Source organism: Mustelus asterias, chromosome 17 (assembly GCF_964213995.1).
Source record: "Mustelus asterias chromosome 17, sMusAst1.hap1.1, whole genome shotgun sequence".
NCBI classification, from domain to species: Eukaryota; Metazoa; Chordata; class Chondrichthyes; order Carcharhiniformes; family Triakidae; genus Mustelus; species Mustelus asterias.
This window is the reverse complement of record NC_135817.1, coordinates 29,308,643-29,330,562: the sequence shown is the minus strand read 5'-3', so window position 1 is coordinate 29,330,562 and position 21,920 is coordinate 29,308,643. Positions and strand designations below refer to the sequence as shown.

Below are 21,920 nucleotides of genomic sequence, written 5' to 3'. Positions count from 1 at the left end.
CGGGGAGGGGGTAGGGGGGGTGAGTGAGGGGGGAGGGGGTAGGGGGGGGTGAGTGAGGGGGGAGGGGGTAGGGGGGGGGTGAGTGAGGGGGGAGGGGGTGGGGGGGGTGAGTGAGGGGGGAGGGGGTGGGGGGGTGAGTGAGGGGGGAGGGGGTGGGGGGGGGTGAGTGAGGGGGGAGGGGGTGGGGGGGGTGAGTGAGGGGGGAGGGTGTGGGGGGGGGGTGAGTGAGGGGGGAGGGTGTGGGGGGGGGTGAGTGAGGGGGGAGGGTGTGGGGGGGGTGAGTGAGGGGGGAGGGGGTGGGGGGGTGAGTGAGGGGGGAGGGGGTGGGGGGGTGAGTGAGGGGGGAGGGGGTGGGGGGGGTGAGTGAGGGGGGAGGGGGTGGGGGGGGTGAGTGAGGGGGGAGGGGGTGGGGGGGGTGAGTGAGGGGGGAGGGGGTGGGGGGGGTGAGTGAGGGGGGAGGGGGTGGGGGGGGTGAGTGAGGGGAGTGGGTGGGGGGGGTGAGTGAGGGGAGGGGGTGGGGGGGGTGAGTGAGGGGGGAGGGGGTGGGGGGGTGAGTGAGGGGGGAGGGGGTGGGGGGGGTGAGTGAGGGGGGAGGGGGTGGGGGGGGTGAGTGAGGGGGGAGGAGGTGGGGGTGGGGGGGTGAGAGGGGGAGGGGGGTGGGGGGGGTGAGTGAGGGGGGAGGGGGTCGGGGGGGTGGGGGGAGGGTGTGGGGGTGGTGAGTGAGGGGGGAGGGGGTGGTGAGTGAGGGGGAGGGGGTGGTGAGTGAGGGGGGAGGGGGTGGGGGGGTGAGTGAGGGGGGAGGGGGTGGGGGGGGTGAGTGAGGGGGGAGGGGGTGGGGGGGGTGAGTGAGGGGGGAGGGGGTGGGGGGGGTGAGTGAGGGGGGAGGGGGTGGGGGGTGTGAGTGAGGGGGGAGGGGGTGGGGGGGGTGAGTGAGGGGGGAGGGGGTGGGGGGGGGTGAGTGAGGGGGGAGGGGGTGGTGAGTGAGGGGGGAGGGGGTGGTGAGTGAGGGGGGAGGTGGTGGGGGTGGTGAGTGAGGGGGGAGGGGGTGGGGGGGGTGAGTGAGGGGGGAGGGGGTGGGGGTGGGGGGGGTGAGTGAGGGGGGAGGGGGTGGGGGGGTGAGTGAGGGGGGAGGGGGTGGGGGGGTGAGTGAGGGGGGAGGGGGTGGGGGGGGTGAGTGAGGGGGGAGGGGGTGGGGGGGGTGAGTGAGGGGGAGGGGGTGGGGGGGGTGAGTGAGGGGGGAGGGGGTGGGGGGGTGAGTGAGGGGGGAGGGGGTGGGGGGGTGAGTGAGGGGGGAGGGGGTGGGGGGGTGAGTGAGGGGGGAGGGGGTGGGGGGGGTGAGTGAGGGGGGAGGGGGTGGGGGGGGTGAGTGAGGGGGGAGGGGGTGGGGGGGGTGAGTGAGGGGGGAGGGGGTGGGGGGGGTGAGTGAGGGGGGAGGGGGTGGGGGGGTGAGTGAGGGGGGAGGGGGTGGGGGGGGTGAGTGAGGGGGGAGGGGGTGGGGGGGTGAGTGAGGGGGAGGGGGTGGGGGGGGGTGAGGGGGGAGGGGGTGGGGGGGTGAGTGAGGGGGGAGGGGGTGGGGGGGTGAGTGAGGGGGGAGGGGGTGGGGGGGGTGAGTGAGGGGGGAGGGGGTGGGGGGGTGAGTGGGGGGGGAGGGGGTGGGGGGGGTGAGTGAGGGGGGTGGGGGGGAGGGGGTGGGGGTGGGAGGGGGTGGGGGGGGGGAGGGGGTGGGGGGGGAGGAGGGGTTGGGGGGGGAGGGGTGGGGGGGGGTTGAGTGAGGGGGGAGGTGGTGGGGGGTGAGTGAGGGGGGAGGGGGTTGGGGGGGTGAGTGAGGGGGGAGGGGGTGGGGGGGGTGAGTGAGGGGGGAGTGGGTGGGGGGGTGAGTGAGGGGGGAGGGGGTGGGGGGGGTGAGTGAGGGGGGAGGGGGTGGGGGGGTGAGTGAGGGGGGAGGGGGTGGGGGGTGAGTGAGGGGGGAGGGGGTGGGGGGTGAGTGAGGGGGGAGGGGGTGGGGGGGTGAGTGAGGGGGGAGGGGGTGGGGGGGGTGAGTGAGGGGGGAGGGGGTGGGGGGGTGAGTGAGGGGGGAGGGGGTGGGGGGGGTGAGTGAGGGGGGAGGGGGTGGGGGGGGTGAGTGAGGGGGGAGGGGGTGGGGGGGTGAGTGAGGGGGGAGGGGGTGGGGGGGTGAGTGAGGGGGGAGGGGGTGGGGGGGGAGGAAGGGGGGAGGGGGTGGGGGGGGTGAGTGAGGGGGGAGGGGGTGGGGGGGTGAGTGAGGGGGGAGGGGGTGGGGGGGTGAGTGAGGGGGGAGGTGGTGGGGGGGGTGAGTGAGGGGGGAGGGGGTGGGGGGGGTGAGTGAGGGGGGAGGGGGTGGGGGGGGTGAGTGAGGGGGGAGGGGTGGGGGGGGAGTGAGGGGGAGGGTGGGGGGTGAGTGAGGGGGGAGGGGGTGGGGGGGGGTGAGTGAGGGGGGAGGGGGTGGGGGGTGAGTGAGGGGGGAGGGGGTGGGGGGGGTGAGTGAGGGGGGAGGGGGTGGGGGGGGTGAGTGAGGGGGGAGGGGGTGGGGGGGGGGTGAGTGAGGGGGGAGGGGGTGGGGGGGGGTGAGTGGGGGGGGGTGAGTGAGGGGGGAGGGGGTGGGGGGGGTGAGTGAGGGGGGAGGGGGTGGGGGGGGTGAGTGAGGGGGAGGGCGTGGGGGGGGTGAGTGAGGGGGGATGGGGTGGGGGGGTGAGTGAGGGGGGTGGGGGTGGGGGGGGTGAGTGAGTGGGGAGGGGGTGGGTGTGGGTGTGGGGGGGGTGAGTGAGGGGGAGGGGGTGGGGGTGGGGGGGGGTGAGTGAGGGGGGAGGGGGTGGGGGGGGGGTGAGTGAGGGGGGAGGGGGTGGGGGGGGTGAGTGAGGGGGGAGGGGGTGGGGGGGGTGAGTGAGGGGGGAGGGGGGGGGTGAGTGAGGGGGGAGGGGGAGGGGGTGAGTGAGGGTGGAGGGGGTGGGGGGGGTGAGTGAGGGGGGAGGGGTGGGGGGGGGTGAGTGAGGGGGGAGGGGGTGGGGGGGGTGAGTGAGGGGGGAGGGGGTGGGGGGGGTGAGTGAGGGGGGAGGGGGGTGGGGGGGGTGAGTGAGGGGGGAGGGGGTGGGGGGGGGTGAGTGAGGGGGGAGGGGGTGGGGGGGGTGAGTGAGGGGGGAGGGGGTGGGGGGGGTGAGTGAGGGGGGAGGAGGTGGGGGGGGGTGAGTGAGGGGGGAGGGGGTGGGGGGGGTGAGTGAGGGGGGAGGGGGTGGGGGGGGTGAGTGAGGGGGGAGGGGTTGGGGGGGGTGAGTGAGGGGGGAGGGGGTGGGGGGGTGAGTGAGGGGGGAGGGGGAGGGGGTGGGGGGGGTTTGTGAGGGGGGAGGGGGTGGGGGGGGGGTGAGGGAGGGAGGGGGTGGGGGGAGGGGGTGGGGGGGGGTGAGTGAGGGGGGAGGGGGTGGGGGGGGGGTGAGTGAGGGGGGAGGGGGTGGGGGGGGTGAGTGAGGGGGGAGGGGGTGGGGGGGGTGAGTGAGGGGGGAGTGGGTGGGGGGGGTGAGTGAGGGGGGAGGGGGTGGGGGGGGGTGAGTGAGGGGGGAGGGGGTGGGGGGGTGAGTGAGAGGGAGTGGGGGTGGAGGGGTGAGTGAGGGGGGAGGGGGTGGGGGGGGTGAGTGAGGGGGGAGGGGGTGGTGGGGGGGTGAGTGAGGGGGGAGGGGGTGGGGGGGGTGAGTGAGGGGGGAGGGGGTGGGGGGGGTGAGTGAGGGGGGAGGGGGTGGGGGGGTGAGTGAGGGGGGGGGGTGGGGGGTGAGTGAGGGGGGAGGGGGTGGGGGGGGAGGGGGTGGGGGGGAGTGAGGGGGGGAGGGGGTGGGGGGGTGAGTGAGGGGGGAGGGGGTGGGGGGGGTGAGTGAGTGGGCAGCACAGTGGTTAGCATTGCTGCCTCACAGCGCCAGGGACCTGAGTAACTGTGTGGAGTTTGCACATTCTCCCCATGTCTGCGTGGGTTTCCTCCGGATGCTCCAGTTTCCTCCCGTACTCCAAAGATGTGCGGGTTTGGTTGATTGGCCATGCTAAATTGACCCTCAGTGTCAGGGAGATTAGCAGGGAGGTTACGGGGACAGGGCCTGGTTAGGATTGTTGTCAGTGCAATCTCAATGGGCCGAATAACCTCCTTCTGCACTGTAGGGATTCTATGATTCTGAGTGAGTGTGTGGGATGAGCAGGTCAATCGGTGGGTAGGTGCGAGAGAAAGAGAGAGGCTAAATGAGTGAGTGGGTGGATACGAGAGACTAAGTGAGTGCGTGGGGTTGATTGAGAGTCTGTTTTATGCCCAGTCTTGGGTTTCTCACTCACACTTACTCCCACACACCAACACCTGCATAGGCACCCACTCAGCCAGATACACATACTGGTTATTTTTATGACTCTCTCTTTTGAAACTTCACATTTTATTGCTACGAGTTGCTGTATTTTTGCTCCGTAATTGTTTCTTTCCTTAAAACTCAACATTTCTTGAAATTCAGTTTATTTTTGTGCAAAATTGCTCAACGGCCCCTTGAGTCAGAAAAATATGCAAATGTAGCCCCCTGAGCGAATAGGTTGGACAAGCCTGTAAAACAGTTAGGAGCTGCACCAGCTTTAGGAAAAATCCTGCTACATTTCATAAGTTGTTGCACAAAATACACCCAACCGTGAGTAAACCACTTTGGGTCATCATTATACGTAAAAAGTGCTGTACAAATGGCAGATATTCTGAACAATTGAGGTGCAGGATTGAAAACTGGCTAGTGTGGTCCAATACAAATCAATAGTACTGATCATTAGCCCAATAACTACTCCAAGTTACGTGTCCCGTTTTATTTCAGAAGTCTTAACCTTGCAAACTTTACCTTGCTGTAAAATCAGTTTAGCTCAGAACCTTTCCCGTGTATTCCTGCAAATATTTCCTTCTCAGATAATGATCCAATTCTCTTCTGAAAGCCTCAGTTAACCTTGCCTCTACTAAACTCTGAGGCAGTGCATTCCAAATCCACTGTCCTTCTTGTTCACCTCTCAAAGTTATAGCTTCCCTTCTCCTGAACCAGTCCAGCTTGGCCCAACCCCAGGAGAACATGGAAATATTTTTCCTCATGTTGCCATTGCTTCTTTTGCCAATTACCTTAAATCTGTGCCCTCTGGTTGAAAGCTTTTCCATCGTAATAGGTGCTCCTCATCTACTTTATCCAGACCCCTTATGATTTTGAAAACCTCTATCGAATCTCCTCTCAATCTTCCTGTCTCCAACAAGAACAGTCCCTATGTCTTCAATCTGTGTAACTGAAATTCCTCATGCCTGGGACGATTCTCATTCATCTTTTCTGAACCTGCTCTAATGCCTTCACATCCTTCCTAAAGTGTGGTGTCCAGAGCTGGATACAACACTCCAGCTGAAGCAGAACCATTTTTTAATAAATTCTTTTAATAAAGCTCAGGATGCTGCTGCTTTATTATCCACACGCCTTCAATGTCTTATCCACACAGACAAACAAACAGGTACATCTGCTTCTGCACCACCTTTAGAATTATTCCCTTTATTTTATATTGCCTCTCTAAGTTCTTCCTAAAACAAATTAATCACTTCACGCTTCTCTGCATTATATTTTATCTGCAACTTATGTCCTTTAGAAATTATACACCATGCTGCTCACTGTTCACAATGCTTCCAAGTTTTGTATCATCCACAAAATTTACAATGCTGCCTTGTACACTAAGGTCCAGGTCATTGATATAGAACAGGAAAAGCAAGGGACCTAACACCTAACCCTGGGGTATTCCATTATAAAGCTTCGTCCAGCCCCACAAAAACATCCATTAACCACTACTCTCTACTTCCTGTCACTCAGCCAATTTTATATCCATATTGCTGCTGTTACTATTCCAAGACCTAGAGCTTTGCTCAAGTCTGCTGTGCGGCACGTTATCAAATGCCTTTTGAAAGTCCATGCACAACATTACTACAGCGTCACCCTCATCAACCTTCTCTTACCTGATCAAAAACTCAAAATGAGCTGGTTAAACATGATGTGCCCTTTAACAGATCCATGTTGGCTTTCCTTAACTAACCAGTAATTGTCCAGTCATTTTCCCCCCTGAATTATCATTTCTAAAAGCTCCCACACCATCAAGGTTTCGCTGACTGGCTTGTAGTTGCCTGGCTTATCTATTCACCTTTTTTGAACAAGGATGTAATATTTGCAATTCTTCATTCCGCTGTCACCACCCGAGTATAATGAAGATTGGAAAATGATAACCAGTGCCTCCACAATTTCCACACACTTCCTTTCGTATCCTTGGATATATCTTAACCAGTCCTGGTGCTTATCAACTTTTAAGTACAGGCAGCCTATCCAGTACCTCCTCCTTATTAACTTTTAATCCTTCAAGTTTTTGAGCTACCTCCTGTGTTACCATCAACTGAGCTGCAAAGTATTGATTTAATGCTTCAACCATGCCCCTGCTTCCATGCATCAAGTAAGAAGTCTAACATCACCAGGTTAAAGTCCAACAGCATAAATCCATGTTCAGTCCCCATTTGGCCCCACACTTCCTCTGACCACCCTTTTACTATTTATCTATAAAAGACTTTTGCATTTCCTTTTACATCAACTGGTAATCTCTTCTCATACTTTTGCTTTGCTTCCGTTATTGCTTTTTCAATTCCCCACTGAATCTTTTATATTCCACCTGGTTCTCAAATGCATTATCCACTTGACATTTGCCTTAAGCTTTAGTTTGCCCTACCTTTCTCTTCATGGGAATATACTTTGAATAAATTTGAATTGTTTCTTTAAAGGCAGCCCATTGTTCAGTTAGTTTTGTCTGCTAATCTTTGATTCCAATTTATCTGGGCCAGATCCATTCTTACTCCATTAAGTGGGCTTTGCCCCAGTTCATTATTCTTAATCTGGATTGTGCCCTGTCCTTTAACATAGCCAACCTACACTTCAGAATACAATGATCACTGTCTCCTAAATGTTCCCTTACCTACACTTGATCCATTTGGCCCATCTCTTTCCCAAGAATCAGGTCCAGCAATGCATCTTTTCTTATTGGACTGCAGACACAGTGTTGTAAGAAATTCTCCTGAACATAATCTCGGATTTCTTACTCCTTTATGCCCTATCTATTACCATCCCAGTTTTATTTTTGCCTGTTGAATGTTCTTGATTTATTTTCTGATGGGTTCCAGTGTTTTCCATTTGTTATATTGTAGGGGAAAGGTTAATTTTTCCTATCGTTGCACACCTTTGCGGCATAAATTCTATAGTGCAGCCCAGAATGAACAAACCTCAATTGGATATGCACTTTAGAACAATTTCATTTCAATCGTTTTATATCGTACATCTGCAAAAACAAATTACAAATGGGAAACACTTCAAACTATCAGAACCCAACATCACATAGGCTGTTATTTTAGATACTCTACGAGAAGGGGAGAGAGGCTAACATAATAAGGCTAGGAGTACTTGGCTGGAGAGTAATCTGATGTAGACAACTACCCAACTATATGAACAGGTGCCATGCTCTCAAGGAGTGTATTCAGGGCCTGGGTGGGATTGTGGTTGGTACAGACTTGATGGGCCAAATAGCCTCCTTCTGTGTGTATATATATATATATATATATATATATATATATATATATATAATATGCAACGACTTACCTTAAGCGAAGATCGTCATCCTCACCACCCCAGCCCCAATAGCGATTAGAAAATCCATTGACTCGGGTGAACTGCTCCTTGGTCATTGCTGTTGCTCCACCAAAGTACCCTTTGTAGCGCAACCTTGTATTTGGGGGGGAAAAAAAGCTTCTGTAAATTTTACTTTATGCACTTTTTTTCCAGCAATTGATAATTCAGCTAGACTGAACACTGGAAATCTGTCAACTGAGAGCAGCAATGACATGGACCCAACTGGCCATAAAGAGAGCATTCTATTTCCCCAGTTACAAACCCAAGTAGCAGCTGAATGTTGAAAGCCCTCTTGCCCAATGATCTGCTTCTTTTTATCATGAAGCACAATGGAAAATTAAAAAATTCATTACAACCCCCCAGGACGATTTTTAACCCTTTCACCCCAAAACATAGGATTAATCCAGAGTATAGTTAATAATTTGCAAAAATTTAAATCATGATATGTTCAGCATGCTGAAAGCAAGCAAAGTAACCATCTGCTCTCAGTCAATGTACAGAGCTGTAACAATTGCTCAACGTTTTATAAGGCACAAATCAGCACAATGTCTTTCTCCTTAGAGATCTTTAATAACAGAATATGAATGCTTCTTTTCTGAGACCAGAAGTTTTGTAAATAAATTAGAGCATTTTCAATACTATTATCAGTGAGCCATGAGCCAGAAGAATGAACTGTTTCCAATTTTGTTTAGTAATTTAAAGATTAAAATATGGGCAATGGAAATCTCACCCTAATGCATAAGTGAGTGCATGGAGAGAGGTCAAATTACATTTATCACGGCGATGACATATGCTTACATGGCAATTTTATTCCTGTCATACGTGTAGTGTGTCACTTCACCCAAGTGAAAAATTGCCGGGGAGGCAATGGCCTAGTGGTATCATCGCTAGGCTATTAATCCAGAAACTCAGCTAATGTTCTGGGGATCCGGGTTCGAATCCCATCACAGCAGATGGTGGAATTTGAATTCAATTTTTTAAAAATCTGGAATTAATGATCTGCTGATGACCATGAAACCACTGTCGATTGTCGGAAAAATCCATCTGGTTCACTAATGTCCTTTAGGGAAGGAAATCTGCAGTTCTTACTTGGTCTGGCTGCATGTGACTCCAGAGCCACAGCAATGTGGTTGACTCACTACTGCTCTCTGAACAAGGGGAACTAGGGATGGGCAATAAATGCTGGCCAGCCAGTGAGGCCCATGTCCCATGGATGAATTAAAAAAAAAACTATCACTTAACCCTGAAGAAATCATGCTGTTTATTAAAAAATTAGTTACCTAGTTTCTGGAAACCAGTAACAACAATTGTTCATCACCCAAAATGGACATAAAATAATCTGTCTGTAAATGATCCTGAATTAAACAAACACACAACACTGACAGTGGAGAAAGTGGCATTCCTGTCATACTTACACAGAATAAACATATACATCATTCTCCTGGTATCCACCCTGTCAAGTCCCCTCAAGATCTAATACGTTTCGATAAGATCACCTTTGGTATAGGCCCAAACTGTTCAATCTTTCCTCATAAGATAAACCCTTCATCCCAGGAGTGAGTCAATTGAACCATCTCTGAACCTAAAACCAAACATCCCCATTTCATACTGAACAAAAGTATCCCCTTTTCCTAGTGAACAAAAGATAAATTTGTATGCACAAAGCTCCCCACTATACACACTCTGTTCTCATACATTAACGACTGTTTGCTTGACTAGTCAATCTCTGCACTTGCACTGCACACAGAGTTGTGCTGGTCTTATAATGGTACATGTGCACAGTGTCATTGGCTATTTGTTGGAATGATGTTCCTCCTCCAGGGAAAGTCATCCTGTGCCATGTGTTACCACAGTTACAGCTATTGTTCCACTGTGGTTGTTGAGGGCATATGGACCTCTGGCATGATGGTAGTTCTATACTCAGTACAGCTGGTACTTCTTCCTGACCAGCCGATTGCAATAAAGGAGCAGCTTCACTACTTGTGTGCATTTGACTGGGGTCGCGCTGGTATAGTTGGTCGTACATATCCAATATGTTCAGAGACCAGCTTCTTCAGAAGTGCAGTCCCATAAAAGAACTCCACTGCAGCACTGTCACGTCAGAGGAAGACAAGCCACACAACCTTTTTCCAGCACAAGTTGAGGGAAGCTAAGTTTAAGCGTCCAGTGCAGGTGGACAAGGCAGGAGAGCTAGTCAGTTTGGGGACTATTTGGCCGGTGAAGTGATGCAAGGTCTGGATGGGGCGGTAGTAAGATTTGGTCGGAATGGGCAGGGTTGGATTTGTCCTGCTTTTTGTGTACAGGACATACCTGGACAATTTTCCACATTGCTGGGTAGATGCCAAACATTTCCAGTCATGGAACCATTTTGACCTCCCAACAGGACTGACGAAACCCCCGAGAAATAAAATGTTATGCTACACACCACCCGCTTCCCCATCCTATATGGCAGCTTCCCTGCACCACCCACGCAACCACACCCCCACCCCTGAGGCCATTTCCCCTCCTGTCCTGTGGCTGCGGCCTGCCTCACTCTGCTGCTGGCTCTGCCGTCCAGTCACCTTTGCTCTCGACCTTGCCTGCTATTTTCAATATTGACTTCACTGCTATTGCCAGCTTGGCCAGAGGCCCGCTTCTAAGTGCATTGGCTGTCGATAGGCTGACTAGTGCACCGATCAGTAGCTAATTCAGTGCAAAAACCACCTTCAACTGGACAAGCTGGAAGGACAGCTGTTTCACATTTAAAATGGCGGGCCAAATGTGGGTCCTCCGGGTTCCGCAGATCCCAGTTTGGGAAACTCTGACCTCCAATATTTGGCAGAGCTGTTCTCACTCAGCCTGCCATAACTTCCAAGTGCAATGAAATGCTGCACTTCTGGTGAAGTTAGTGAGGGGTTGCTAGCAGCCATTAGGAAACCCCAGGTCAAAGTTTCTGAAGGCATTCTTTCACTGGTTTATTTGTGTATGTCTTCATACTTCAGGTTCTCCAACAGTGGACAACATTTTCACAACCAGTTTTCAGTCAATCGACCATTTACAACTTTTAGAACCTTATTTGAGAAATTATACTCCTAAAATCAGTATGCCCTGCCAAAAGAAAAATATGAGCCACAGTTTTTCTCCCCAAGGTTTCTCCAAATCAGCGCACTGGCAAATTGAGATTATCATGCAACAATGATTTGCCTTTTCGTCTCCCTCATTGACCTCTGTATTGTATCAAGAACAGATTGTTTCAGAATCAGATTCAACCACGTCACCTACTTGTATCCTGTAACATTCCGGCCGACAACAAGGTGTTTTGGTTCATGATCACAGGCGTACAGATTGAAATCATTCTCTGGTATCAGGTCCACATCATGGAAAATGAAACAGTCCCACTGGTGTTCCTTCAGCGCTTCCAGGAAGCCCACATTCAACAGTTTGGCTCGATTAAACACACCTTCGCCGGCCTGGTGGAATAATGGCTTCTGTCATCAGGCTTACTTCAGGAGAAGTTCATTTTTAAAGTACAAAAGCTTCTTTTCTTCCCACCGAGTAATCAGCATGCTTTCATATTCTTAGACTGATATCAGTCTAAACACTCCCCATAGATTGATCTGATTTGTTACAAGGTGAATTTGAGTAGTCTAAGAAACTGCGGCCTTTTGGCTAAGATCAAGTGTAGTATCGACTATACTTGGTTGAAGTCATTAGGTTACATTTTAGCTTCATTTGAAGCAATTTTTAAAAGCAGCATTTCGACCTTTTGGCTAAGATGCAAATGAGATCAAGCCTTGGAGGAGGTGCAATGCCTACTCCAATCAGCTTGGATCATGTAGATCAAGCCCAAGACAGGAGGTGAGAGTCCTGTTTTGTCAGCTTGGATCGGAAATGTCTCAACTTGTTGAGACTCTGAATTGGACTTGATTTGATTGAATTAGAATAAAAATACAAAAAAAAAGAAACTGCAACTCAACACACACTGCATCGTGTATTTTAATTCTAAATGGTTACATTTTTACTTCATCTGCAATTGAATACATTGAATCCTTATCGAATCCTCCTCATTATGATTCTGCCAGTTCCCTGAAAAACTTGCCCTCAGAACCTTTGTTGATCAAAATGGAACTTTAAAGTTGCAACTTTGAAAGACATTTAGAATACGGAGAATCTGCCTCTAGTGGCCGGCCTGCGAGGGTGAGGGTCTGCAAGACCGAGAGAGAGTGCAAAAGAGCATGAGAAAGGTGCCAATATCAATGGAGAGGAGATGTGGTGTGAACCTCCTTATCGCTTCTCAAAAGCGAGAAATGCAAGAGGACAGAGAGAAGGAAGATTAGAATAGGTAACAACTCAATGAGATTCAGAATAGCATACAGCCAGTAGGAAAAAAAAGGCAGAGAAAAAGAGATGGGAAAGGGAATACGTGCCCTGGATTCCTAGAAACACAAAAGTCAAACGCACAAGGGAAAGGGAAAGCAACTAAGAAAAAACGGAGCATCTGCTCTTTTTGATTCTACCAAGAAAAAGCTCAGGTTTTAGTCAAAAACTAGTTTATCACCAACAAAGTAATAGGTTTGCATCCAGTGTCCAACAAAGGTACAATGATATTGGCCTGGATCTTTTGCAAAGTGGTGATTGTCAGATTGCCACTCTGCTTGAACTTTTCAATACCCCAATGGTGCTCTGCATTACCAGCCATGTCTTCAGAGACCAGAGTCTTCAGAAGTGCAGTCCCATAAAAGAACTCCATTGCATTGCTGTCGCATCAGGGGAAAACAAGCCACACACCCTTTTTCCAGCATTAGCTGGGGGAAGCTAAGTTTAAGCATCCAGTTCGGGTGGACAGGGTGTAGTCGGGGCAGGAGAGGTAGTCAGGTCAGGGATTATTTGGCTGAAGTTCAGTCAGGTCTGGATGGGGTGATTGTTAGGTTGGGTCGGAATGAGGTGGATTAGTCAGTTTGCCGGGGAAAAGGAGCCATGGGCATTGGAAGCTGGAGGGGGAAAGAGGGTCAGTTCTGTAGTTGCTCAGCAGTTAGACTTTGACTTTTCTGTCTAACATTTGGTCAAACTACCCAGCTAAGAACCGCAGAACTGTGCAAAGTCTTCGACTCTACTTAAGAGTCGGAGGTTTTGCAGAGGCTCCCGGGGAGCTGCCCATTGGAAGTTGAAACCTCCTGGACAATTCCCACATAGGTCTGCACATCAGAACTGCTGCAGGGTCCGAAGGCACATCTTGAGTCATAGGTCTGGCCTCCAACAATCCTGAGGTAGGAAGGTCTGGGCTGTTATTGTACTAAAGCACAGGTTAAATTGATGTACTAAAGCAAAGGCATGATGAAAGTTCAATTTCCACTGTATTATTAATATATGCTCTAATTAATCAAGTACCTGATTAATGATATATATCCCATATTCTAGAAGCTGCCGCTGTAGAAATGGATGTAAATGCTCAAGTAGGTAAAGGAGATGTCTTTCCCGGTTCCTATATGGGATCAGTATAGCAACACGTTGAACAGGGTGACAATCTTGGGGTCTAAATCTCCCTTCTCGTACCTTTGGATTGTTTGTCTGAACCTGTTCCAAGGTTAGTTTTGCATCAAATTTTAACCCTGTTGCACCACCTAAAAATAAATTGAGATTGGATGAAAGACAGGAAAATAAATTACTTAAAATGTTTTTGCAAATCATCTCTCCTCTTCTTTCTTTAATATTCCATGTTAACCGACCACAGCAATCATTCTCAAATTTACTTAAATATAAAGTGAACCCATGCAACACACTCGGGAAGATCAAAGGTCGAGTCTCTTAAACTTCACTGAATTAATTCAAAAACATCTGATGTGCTTTTCCCCACAGTTGTAAGATTTGGAATGAGGACAGGGATTCAGTTTGCAAGACGCTGCTTTGCGTCATCATAACAGACAGAAATTTACACAAGAACAGAAATAGACTTTGCAGCCCCTTGAACCTCTCCCCAATCAGATAATGCCTGATCTGGATCTCAACACCAATTACCCACCTTTGATCCATTTCCTTTGATACTTGTATCTAATAAAAAGTTCTCAGTAGCACAGAATTTGAATTTGAAAAGAGACATTTGTTGCCGAAGTTACATCATCTTGCACTCATCAGGACAAACTTTCAACTTTCAAACGATCACAATTTATCCAATAGAAGAAAAGGGTGCTGATTTATTGGTATGTGGACTCTGCCTTGTCAAGGGGTTGCCATGAAGAAAGAAAGGGGAACTATAGTCTCCACAAATTCCTGGGTAATTCGAAAAAATTGGGCGTTTGTGTAACTAATAGCAACTCAGGATTGTTCCATAAATGGTGCCCAAATGTGCAATCACATGTAACAGTGACCATTCTGTTTTGGGTTTTGCAAGAATGTGCCATCATGAACCATTCCTGACTATAAATGAACTTCATTCTTCAAAGAAGTGAACACACTTTGGTGACTATCCTCTAATTTAGTCTACATTGAGGATACCAAATATTGTACAATTGCTAAAAGTGAGTGAGCATCTTAGTTTAAAGTCGACAGACTTCTAAGCTACTTCACAATACTAGGGTCATTCAATTCCAGAAAACCAGAGGCTGGACTTTACCGTTCCTTGTGGGGGCATGTTTTAGGCAAGAAGGTGGGGTAGGACAGATTAAATATGTTAGGTGGCTAGCCCACTGCCTTCCCACCCAGATCTGACTTGGCCCCATAATATTTACGGATAGGGGGAAAAAGGTGTTCACTAGCCCACTTGCCCTTAGATCAGCAGTTCACCCTCCCATAAAATCCAGCTCATGGAGCCTAATTTCTGCAGCTATTATTAACATAGACACGCAATACACATGCACCTTCTAGCCCAACTAACGCAGTTTGTTCTTAGGGATGGCAGGCATGGTAGCACAGTGGTTAGCACTGCTGCCTCATAGCGCCAGGGACCCGTGTTTGAGTCCCAGCTTGACTCACTGTCTGTGCAGTCTGCTCGTTCTCCCCATGCCTGCGTGGGTTTCCTCCGGGTGCTCCTGTTTCCTCCCACAGTCCGAAAGACATGCTGGTTAGGTGCATTGGCCATGCTAAATTCTCCCTCTGTGTACCCGAACAGGCTCTGGAGTGTGGCGACTTTTCACAGTAACTTCATTGCAGTGTTAATGTAAGCGTACTTGTGACACGAATAAATAAACTTTAAAACTTTATACTAGGAGCCCAAGTGAATCCGCGGTTAATCCCCACCACTGGAACACAATTAATTACTCAATGATCAACAATGATTCCCTCTCTCAGTTTCTACATGTTAAATTAAAAGGTTTCTAATACTTACGTAGGTATGGTGATAGAAAAGGACACAATGGATGATTGGTTGGAGTTGGGGACACCAGCTGTGGGCAGTGTGTATCTCTGGGCATCATCTGATCTCCAACCCATCTTTGCAATTTTTGTGCAAGGGGTTGTGGATTAACTTCCCATAGTAACTCCTGCATATTATGAGCTACTATCCACGTAAGAACAGAGCCAAGACTAACAATGATTAACAGAAGTTTCAGTCTTTGAGGAAAACTGTTTCCCAATTTGCAAGCCATAGTATAAATGTCACAGTTCAGTAAAGGTAACAGTGAGGCAATGAATTTTGACAGTGGAAGACCGTGGATTTTCTATAATAAACCTCTCCACTTGGGATTTCTTGTCCACAGCGTACTTTGCACTGCTCGGCATTCAACCTGTAAGACAAAAAGAAACAACAATAATCATCTGGGCCAGCTCATGTCTGTCAAACAAAACTTTAGATTGGGTTGAGATGGTAGCACAATGGTTAGCATTGCTGCTTCACAGCACCAGGGACCTGGGTTCGATTCCCAGCTTGGGTCACTGTCTGTGCGGAGTCTGCGCGTTCTCCCCGTGTCTGCGTGGGTTTCCTCCGGGTGCTCCAGTTTCCTCCCACAGTCCGAAAGATGTGCTGGTTAGGTGCATTGGCCATGCTAAATTCTCCCTCAGGCTGGCGACTAGGGAATTTTCACAGTAACTTCTCTATATCACAAGACCTTGATAGAAGTGGAGAGGAGGCATCATTATTAGACAGTGCCTGCAAATTATAATTTGCAAGCATTATTTATCCAGCACAATGTAGCTCCAGCAATGTAGTTGTAATAAGTCACTCTTACACCCCTTCTGATGAAGAAATTAAGAGCATCATTGACATATCTTCAAACTATATTGTTGAACTACAAAAATATACAATTTTGATGTGAAATATAGTATTTGGTTCAACAACAGAGAATTGACAGCTCACTGAGGACCAACAGATCGCACCAAATTAGTAACAGATAAAAGCCAATCACACAATACAGTAGTGGAGCTTTGATTTAAGGAGAAAATAGAAAAAAAATATAGAGAGCACAATTTCCTTTTGTCAGAATTCTGACAAAAGGCCATCAACACAAGTACTTTTAATACTTTCTGTTTTTGTTATCAAGGGAGCGGTTGAGAGATAATTGAGAGGAAACTGAGTACTGAATAAGGATGAGAGAGACGGGAACGTTATGCTGATCAACTAAGCCGAGGTAGAATGGAAGGAAGTTCAAGTGGAATATAAATGCAGCATGGACTAGATTGCACCAGGACTATACAGGTACTAGTCCCTTTATCCAGCATCCCAAAATCTGGAATGTTCGAAAACTAGCTTCACTCTATGTTGGCGTCTGGGGTAGCAATTTGAAATTGGCATGCAGAATACTTTTAGCAATCATTTTATTTGTGGCACCAACGATTCCCACCTCAATTGCTCAAACTAGTGCCTCTCTGCAATTCCCATCTTTATTAGGACTGGTTTCATGTCAAAAAGGCCAGCAGGAGGTCCCATGGCTGGTGGAAGCGTCAAGAGGAAACATTGTGGCTAAGTATCATAGAATCATAGAAGCCCTACAGCACAGAAAGAGGCCATTTGGCCCATCGAGTCTGCACCGACCACAATCCCACCCAGGCCCTACCCCTATATCCCTACATATTTACCCACTAATCCCTCTAACCTACGCATCTCAGGACACTAAGGGGCAATTTTAGCATGGCCAATGCACCTAACCTGCACATCTTTGGACTGTGGGAGGAAACCGGAGCACCCGGAGGAAACCCGCACAGACACAGGGAGAATGTGCAAACTCCACGCAGATAGTGACCCAAGCCGGGAATCAAACCCAGGTCCCTGGTGTTGTAAGGCCACAGAGCTAACCACTGTGCCACCCTGCTGCCCCAGGCCATCCCACATCCAGTCCATGGACCAAGATGATCTGTGGACATTCAAGAACATGTGCAAAGTGCTCACTGCATGCAACAGGCTTGGGAATTAAGGAATTCCGAAGTGAATGCAATGTAAAAGATGCACTGCAGTGCTGCAAAGGCGTGGATCAACATACCCAAGGTATGTTGACAAATGAATTTTATGGTCATTTATCCTGTTCCTAAATGCTGAAACTGAAATTGAACCTGATTTTAGTGGTTACCATGCATCAGAAGAGAAGGTTTGTCCTGTGCTGAAGCCAAGTTGTTGGGCAAAGCTGCTGTTGTCTGAATATTGACAACACCTCTGACTCACAGTGAAGTGTACAACGTGGTCAAGGATAAGAATGAAAGTGATAACAATGTTGATGATGATGGGGCATTGGATAAACAGGAAAAAGTGTCTATTTACAAATGTATGAGCATTATGGAGGAATTGATTTGTGGGATGGAGCAGAGAAGCTTCATTAGAGCAGCAAGTTATGTGGGTCAACAAAATATAAGAGGTGACCCTGAAAGAGTATTTGAAACAACTCAAGCTGCAGGACATATTTAAAAGAGGTACAACAGGGTCTCAACCTTCATCTTCCCCAGCCTTTGTCTATACATCAGCTATCCAGACATTCCTTCTCATGCTGACACTTTGGTTGAGATTTAATTTTAGAAAAGCAAAAAGTAAAATAATGGAACAATAAAAGAAAATAAAAGCCCTTTTATTCTGTAGTTCCCATTTAATGCATTATAAAAGTGTCATGTACAAGCTTGGCCCAGGACTCAAAATCTGAAAATTTCCCAAAATTCATCATGCGTCCAGTCCCAAGCTTCCCAGATACGGGGTCCGGATAACCAACACTGAATAGGTAAGCTATTCATACAAAGATAGCCTTGGAACTCAGCACTTTGTGTTTGATTGCTTAGTTGGATATTACCATCACTGCTCATCCTGTAGGCCTTCTTAATACTTAATTATTTGAACCGTATCTGTCAAACAGGAATTTTATCAAATAATATTTTATTGCCAACAAATGAGCAAATACTGTAAGTAGATGTTAAAAACAGTACCAACTAACTTGCATTTAGAGAACAGACTATCCAAACAAGAATGAATAAAAACTTTAAAAAGTATTTGCTTTGAAAGAATTAGCTAACAGGAAACAAGATGATACATTTCATTCATTATATTGTCTAATTAATCATCAACACTGTCAGAATTGTAAACTTTATCGTTGATTTAAGTGCTGACATGAAGCCAGGCTGTAGGGAAGAGAATCGGCGGTGCACTTCAAGCTTTGGGATGGTTTACACTGCCATGCCAAAAGGTTACATAAGGTAAACACCCAAATTTTTCAAATTGTTCCAGCACCACTTGGTCCTGGAAAACTTGAATATTTTTTTAAAAATAGCAGCACTCTAATCAGAATGCATATCTGAATTGCTGGAATACATGCTGTCGGCAAACTGGTCAGCTTACTTGACAAAGAGTTGAGAGGCAGAAAATAACTCTTTTGTATTTGTTTTACAGGAAACATTTAGCGCAGGGATAGGTAAAAGAGTGCCATGCCTTGCATAGGCTATGAACACTATTTTCCTCAATATATATTTATGTATACTCATTTTGTAATTTTATTTCCTTATTTCTGAATCAAATCAAATTTCACACCACTCGAGTTCCTCCTTCAGTTGGAGGTTTCTTCAGCCGAACGGCAGTCAGACGACAGAAGTTCAGTTCTTGCAATTTTTTCCAGTTCTATCACTATGGCAGCACTGCCTGCAAGAGGCATCTTTATTTAACCACTTGGATTATGTGACAACAGCAAGCACAAAGTGGAGTCGTCTCTGGTTACAGGGAAATGAGTCCATGAGGAAATGGTCCACTTATCTGAGGTCACGTACCAACCGACTCAAGAACAGCTTCTTCCCTGCTGCTGTCAGACTTTTGAATGGACTTGCGTTATATTAAGTTGATCTTTCGCTACACCCGAGCTATAACTGTAACACTACATTCTGCACCTGCTACTTTTCTTCTCCCTTATATACCCTATGAACGTTATGTTTTGTCTGTAAAACGTGCAAGAAACAACATTTTTCACTGTATCCCAATACATGTGGCAGTAATAAATCGAATCAAAGTTACCTAATTAATGCCAAGGTCTGGATAACTAGCCCATTCAATGGATAGGTATGCACATGTAGTATCAGCGAAGGACAACTTGCATTTATATAGCACCGTTCGTGACTTTAAGGCAGCCCCATGCACTTTATAGCCTCAAATTACTTCTGAAAGTAGATGTTCTAATGTTGTTTCCTCAGCAGATGGGGTAGTCATGGATTGGCATGGACCATAACTTCCTCAGAATGGCAATCTGCATCAGATTGCCAATCCAGACCCACTTACCTGTGCTAAATTTCTCAGTGCCTATATCACCCAACCTTCCTGACTCAGGCTGGGTGAGATCCAGGCAGCCCAACACATCCCCGGGTTCAGCAGAAGAGCCCAAAAGAATCAGAGCTAAGGGGAAATTCCCCCCCCCCCCCACCTTTTTTATTGCACTAGCTGCTATAAAAACAAAGAAAAGTATAGGACAGGAACAGGCTCTTCGGCTCTCCAAGCCCATGCAGATGATGATATCCTAACTAAACTAAAAAAAAACTTCTGCCCTTACTCGGACCGTATCCCTCTATTCCCTCCCTATTCATGTACCCATCCAGATGCCTTTTAAATGTTGCTTTAAATGGTGCTTCCACCACCTCCTCTGGCAGCACGTTCCAGGCACCCACCACTCTCTGTGTGAAAAACTTCTGATGTGGAGATGCCGGCGTTGGACTGGGATAAACACAGTAAGAGTTTTAACAACACCAGGTTAAAGTCCAACAGGTTTATTTGGTAGCAAATACCATTAGCTTTCGGAGCGCTGCTCCTTCGTCAGATGGAGTGGAAATGTGCTCTCAAACAGGGCACAGAGACACAAAATCAAGTTACAGAATACTGATTAGAATGCGAATCCCTACAGCCAACCAGATCTTAAAGATACAGACAATGTGAGTGGAGTGAGCATTAAGCACAGGTTAAAGAGGTGTGTATTGTCTCCGGACAGGGATTCACATTCTAATCAGTATTCTGTAACTTGATTTTGTGTCTCTGTGCCCTGTTTGAGAGCACATTTCCACTCCATCTGACGAAGGAGCAGCGCTCCGAAAGCTAATGGTATTTGCTACCAAATAAACCTGTTGGACTTTAACCTGGTGCTGTTAAAACTCTTACTGTGAAAAACTTCTCCCATACATCTCCCTTAAACTTTCCTCCTATCACCTTGAACCCGTGCCCCCTTTGTAAATGACAATTCCAACTTGGGATAAAGCCTCCGACTATACACCCAGTCTATGCCTCTCATAATTTTGTAAAGAATCCTGCATGGATGACGGAGTTGCATGCAGGGATCGGTCTGGGTATTCAAAATAGTTACGCTATGTCGAAGTGGCTTGACTTCTTCAGAGTAATTATTAGCATAACTTTGGATGGTCCTGCCAGAGTTAATGATTTAAATTGTTTTGTCAGATGGTTCCCAGTGCAGCACAATTATCCAAGGGAGACGAGCACTTCTGAACAATTGTGGTGCAAATGCTGACCTGGAAATTAGAGGGAGATATTCCGCAGCACATCTTTGGGGTCACCCCATCCCCTCCCCTCAAACATCCGATGCTGAGGAACCAGGAAGTAATGAGCGCAGGTGACAAAAGCAGAGCTTCACGTGGCGTACAGGAATCTATCTGACAAATGGCTTTAGCTGGAGTAGTGTGCACTAAAGGCTGGTTTTGGATCAGATGGCATTAAAAAGCTGGTAGCCAATGCCCAAAACTGTGATCCAGTCACATCTCAATGGGAGTTACACTCCCAAGATATTTTGTTTGATGCGATTTGTGTATAACTAAAACGTGATTGCACTGGCAACTCACAATCCATTGGATTGGGTTCATGAATTTGCCCCAATCCATTGGAGCAAATTTTCAACCTGCTGCCCTGATATCTGTCCATTATAGAAACAAGCCGATTTTCATTTCTGCTAATCTCAAATGGACAGAACATCTGATTCTTGCCGCCAGGTGACAAAGGCAAGTAGGCCACCAGATGATCCAGAATCTACAGCAATTAAAGTGTTAGAAATTATTTCCGTATTAATTGCTCAAACGATGATCTTTAAATTAGCCTGCTTCAACTTCAAAGACAGACTTATAACTGGGCAACAGCTAAGGTGTTCTCTGATTCCCTCAAGTGACACAGCTAGCTCCTAGTCAATAGGCAAAGTGAAGCTGTGATGGCAACAATACTGTCAAAAGCTAGAATTACTTTGGAATTTTACTGGATGCAGGTGTTGCGTTCTGGATATCTTCCAAAAATGTTGCGGAGGGTTCGAAAAGGACAGGTAGAGTCATGCGGCACGTTTACACACTGAAGATGTGAACTTGGGATAGAAGCCAGGCTGAAATCAATCTGAAATATTGAGTAGGCAACGATCTTAGGGAGTAGGTGGGAAGGTTAGAAGATACAAATGGTGGAAAGGCCAAGGTAAAACCTGACAAATATTGGAGGTGGAACGGATGTTTTGATAGCTGGGCAAACTCCGGTGATAGTGAAAGAATTTCAACCTATAAGTCAGCTTTCTTTTTGAGGGCAGAATGTCAACAGATGTGGATAGCAAGCGTCTTGTTCATTATTGAGCAAACATCTTGTGGAGCAGGGTGCACTGATTGGTGAGCCACTGACAAAGTGAAAAGTAAGAGGCAGAAAGATAGATGGCAAGGAGGGAGGTCAGAGCTTAATCTGATGGACAGGTAGAGTGGGAAGGTTACTAGGAATGAAGGAGAAGGGTTAGGTCACTGCTTAGAATGAGCAGACACCAAGTGCCACAAAGGGATAGAATACCAAGGGAGCAGCAGAATGATCAACCTTAAACTTGACAACATGCTAAATGGTGC

General features: G+C 48.4%; 1 protein-coding gene across 1 annotated transcript in view; it reads right to left on the bottom strand.

Annotated features, from left to right (window-relative positions):
* b4galt4 (UDP-Gal:betaGlcNAc beta 1,4- galactosyltransferase, polypeptide 4) overlaps positions 1-21,920 on the bottom strand; it is a 54,749-nt gene that overhangs the window by 20,719 nt on the left and 12,110 nt on the right. The window contains exons 2-5 of the mRNA XM_078232446.1: positions 14,998-15,394; positions 13,065-13,297; positions 10,959-11,146; positions 7,668-7,790 (exon numbers count right to left, since the gene is read on the bottom strand). Coding sequence (XP_078088572.1) covers positions 7,668-7,790; positions 10,959-11,146; positions 13,065-13,297; positions 14,998-15,256 — 803 coding nt within the window. The 5' untranslated portion in view covers positions 15,257-15,394. The remainder of the gene's footprint in view (positions 1-7,667; positions 7,791-10,958; positions 11,147-13,064; positions 13,298-14,997; positions 15,395-21,920) is intronic.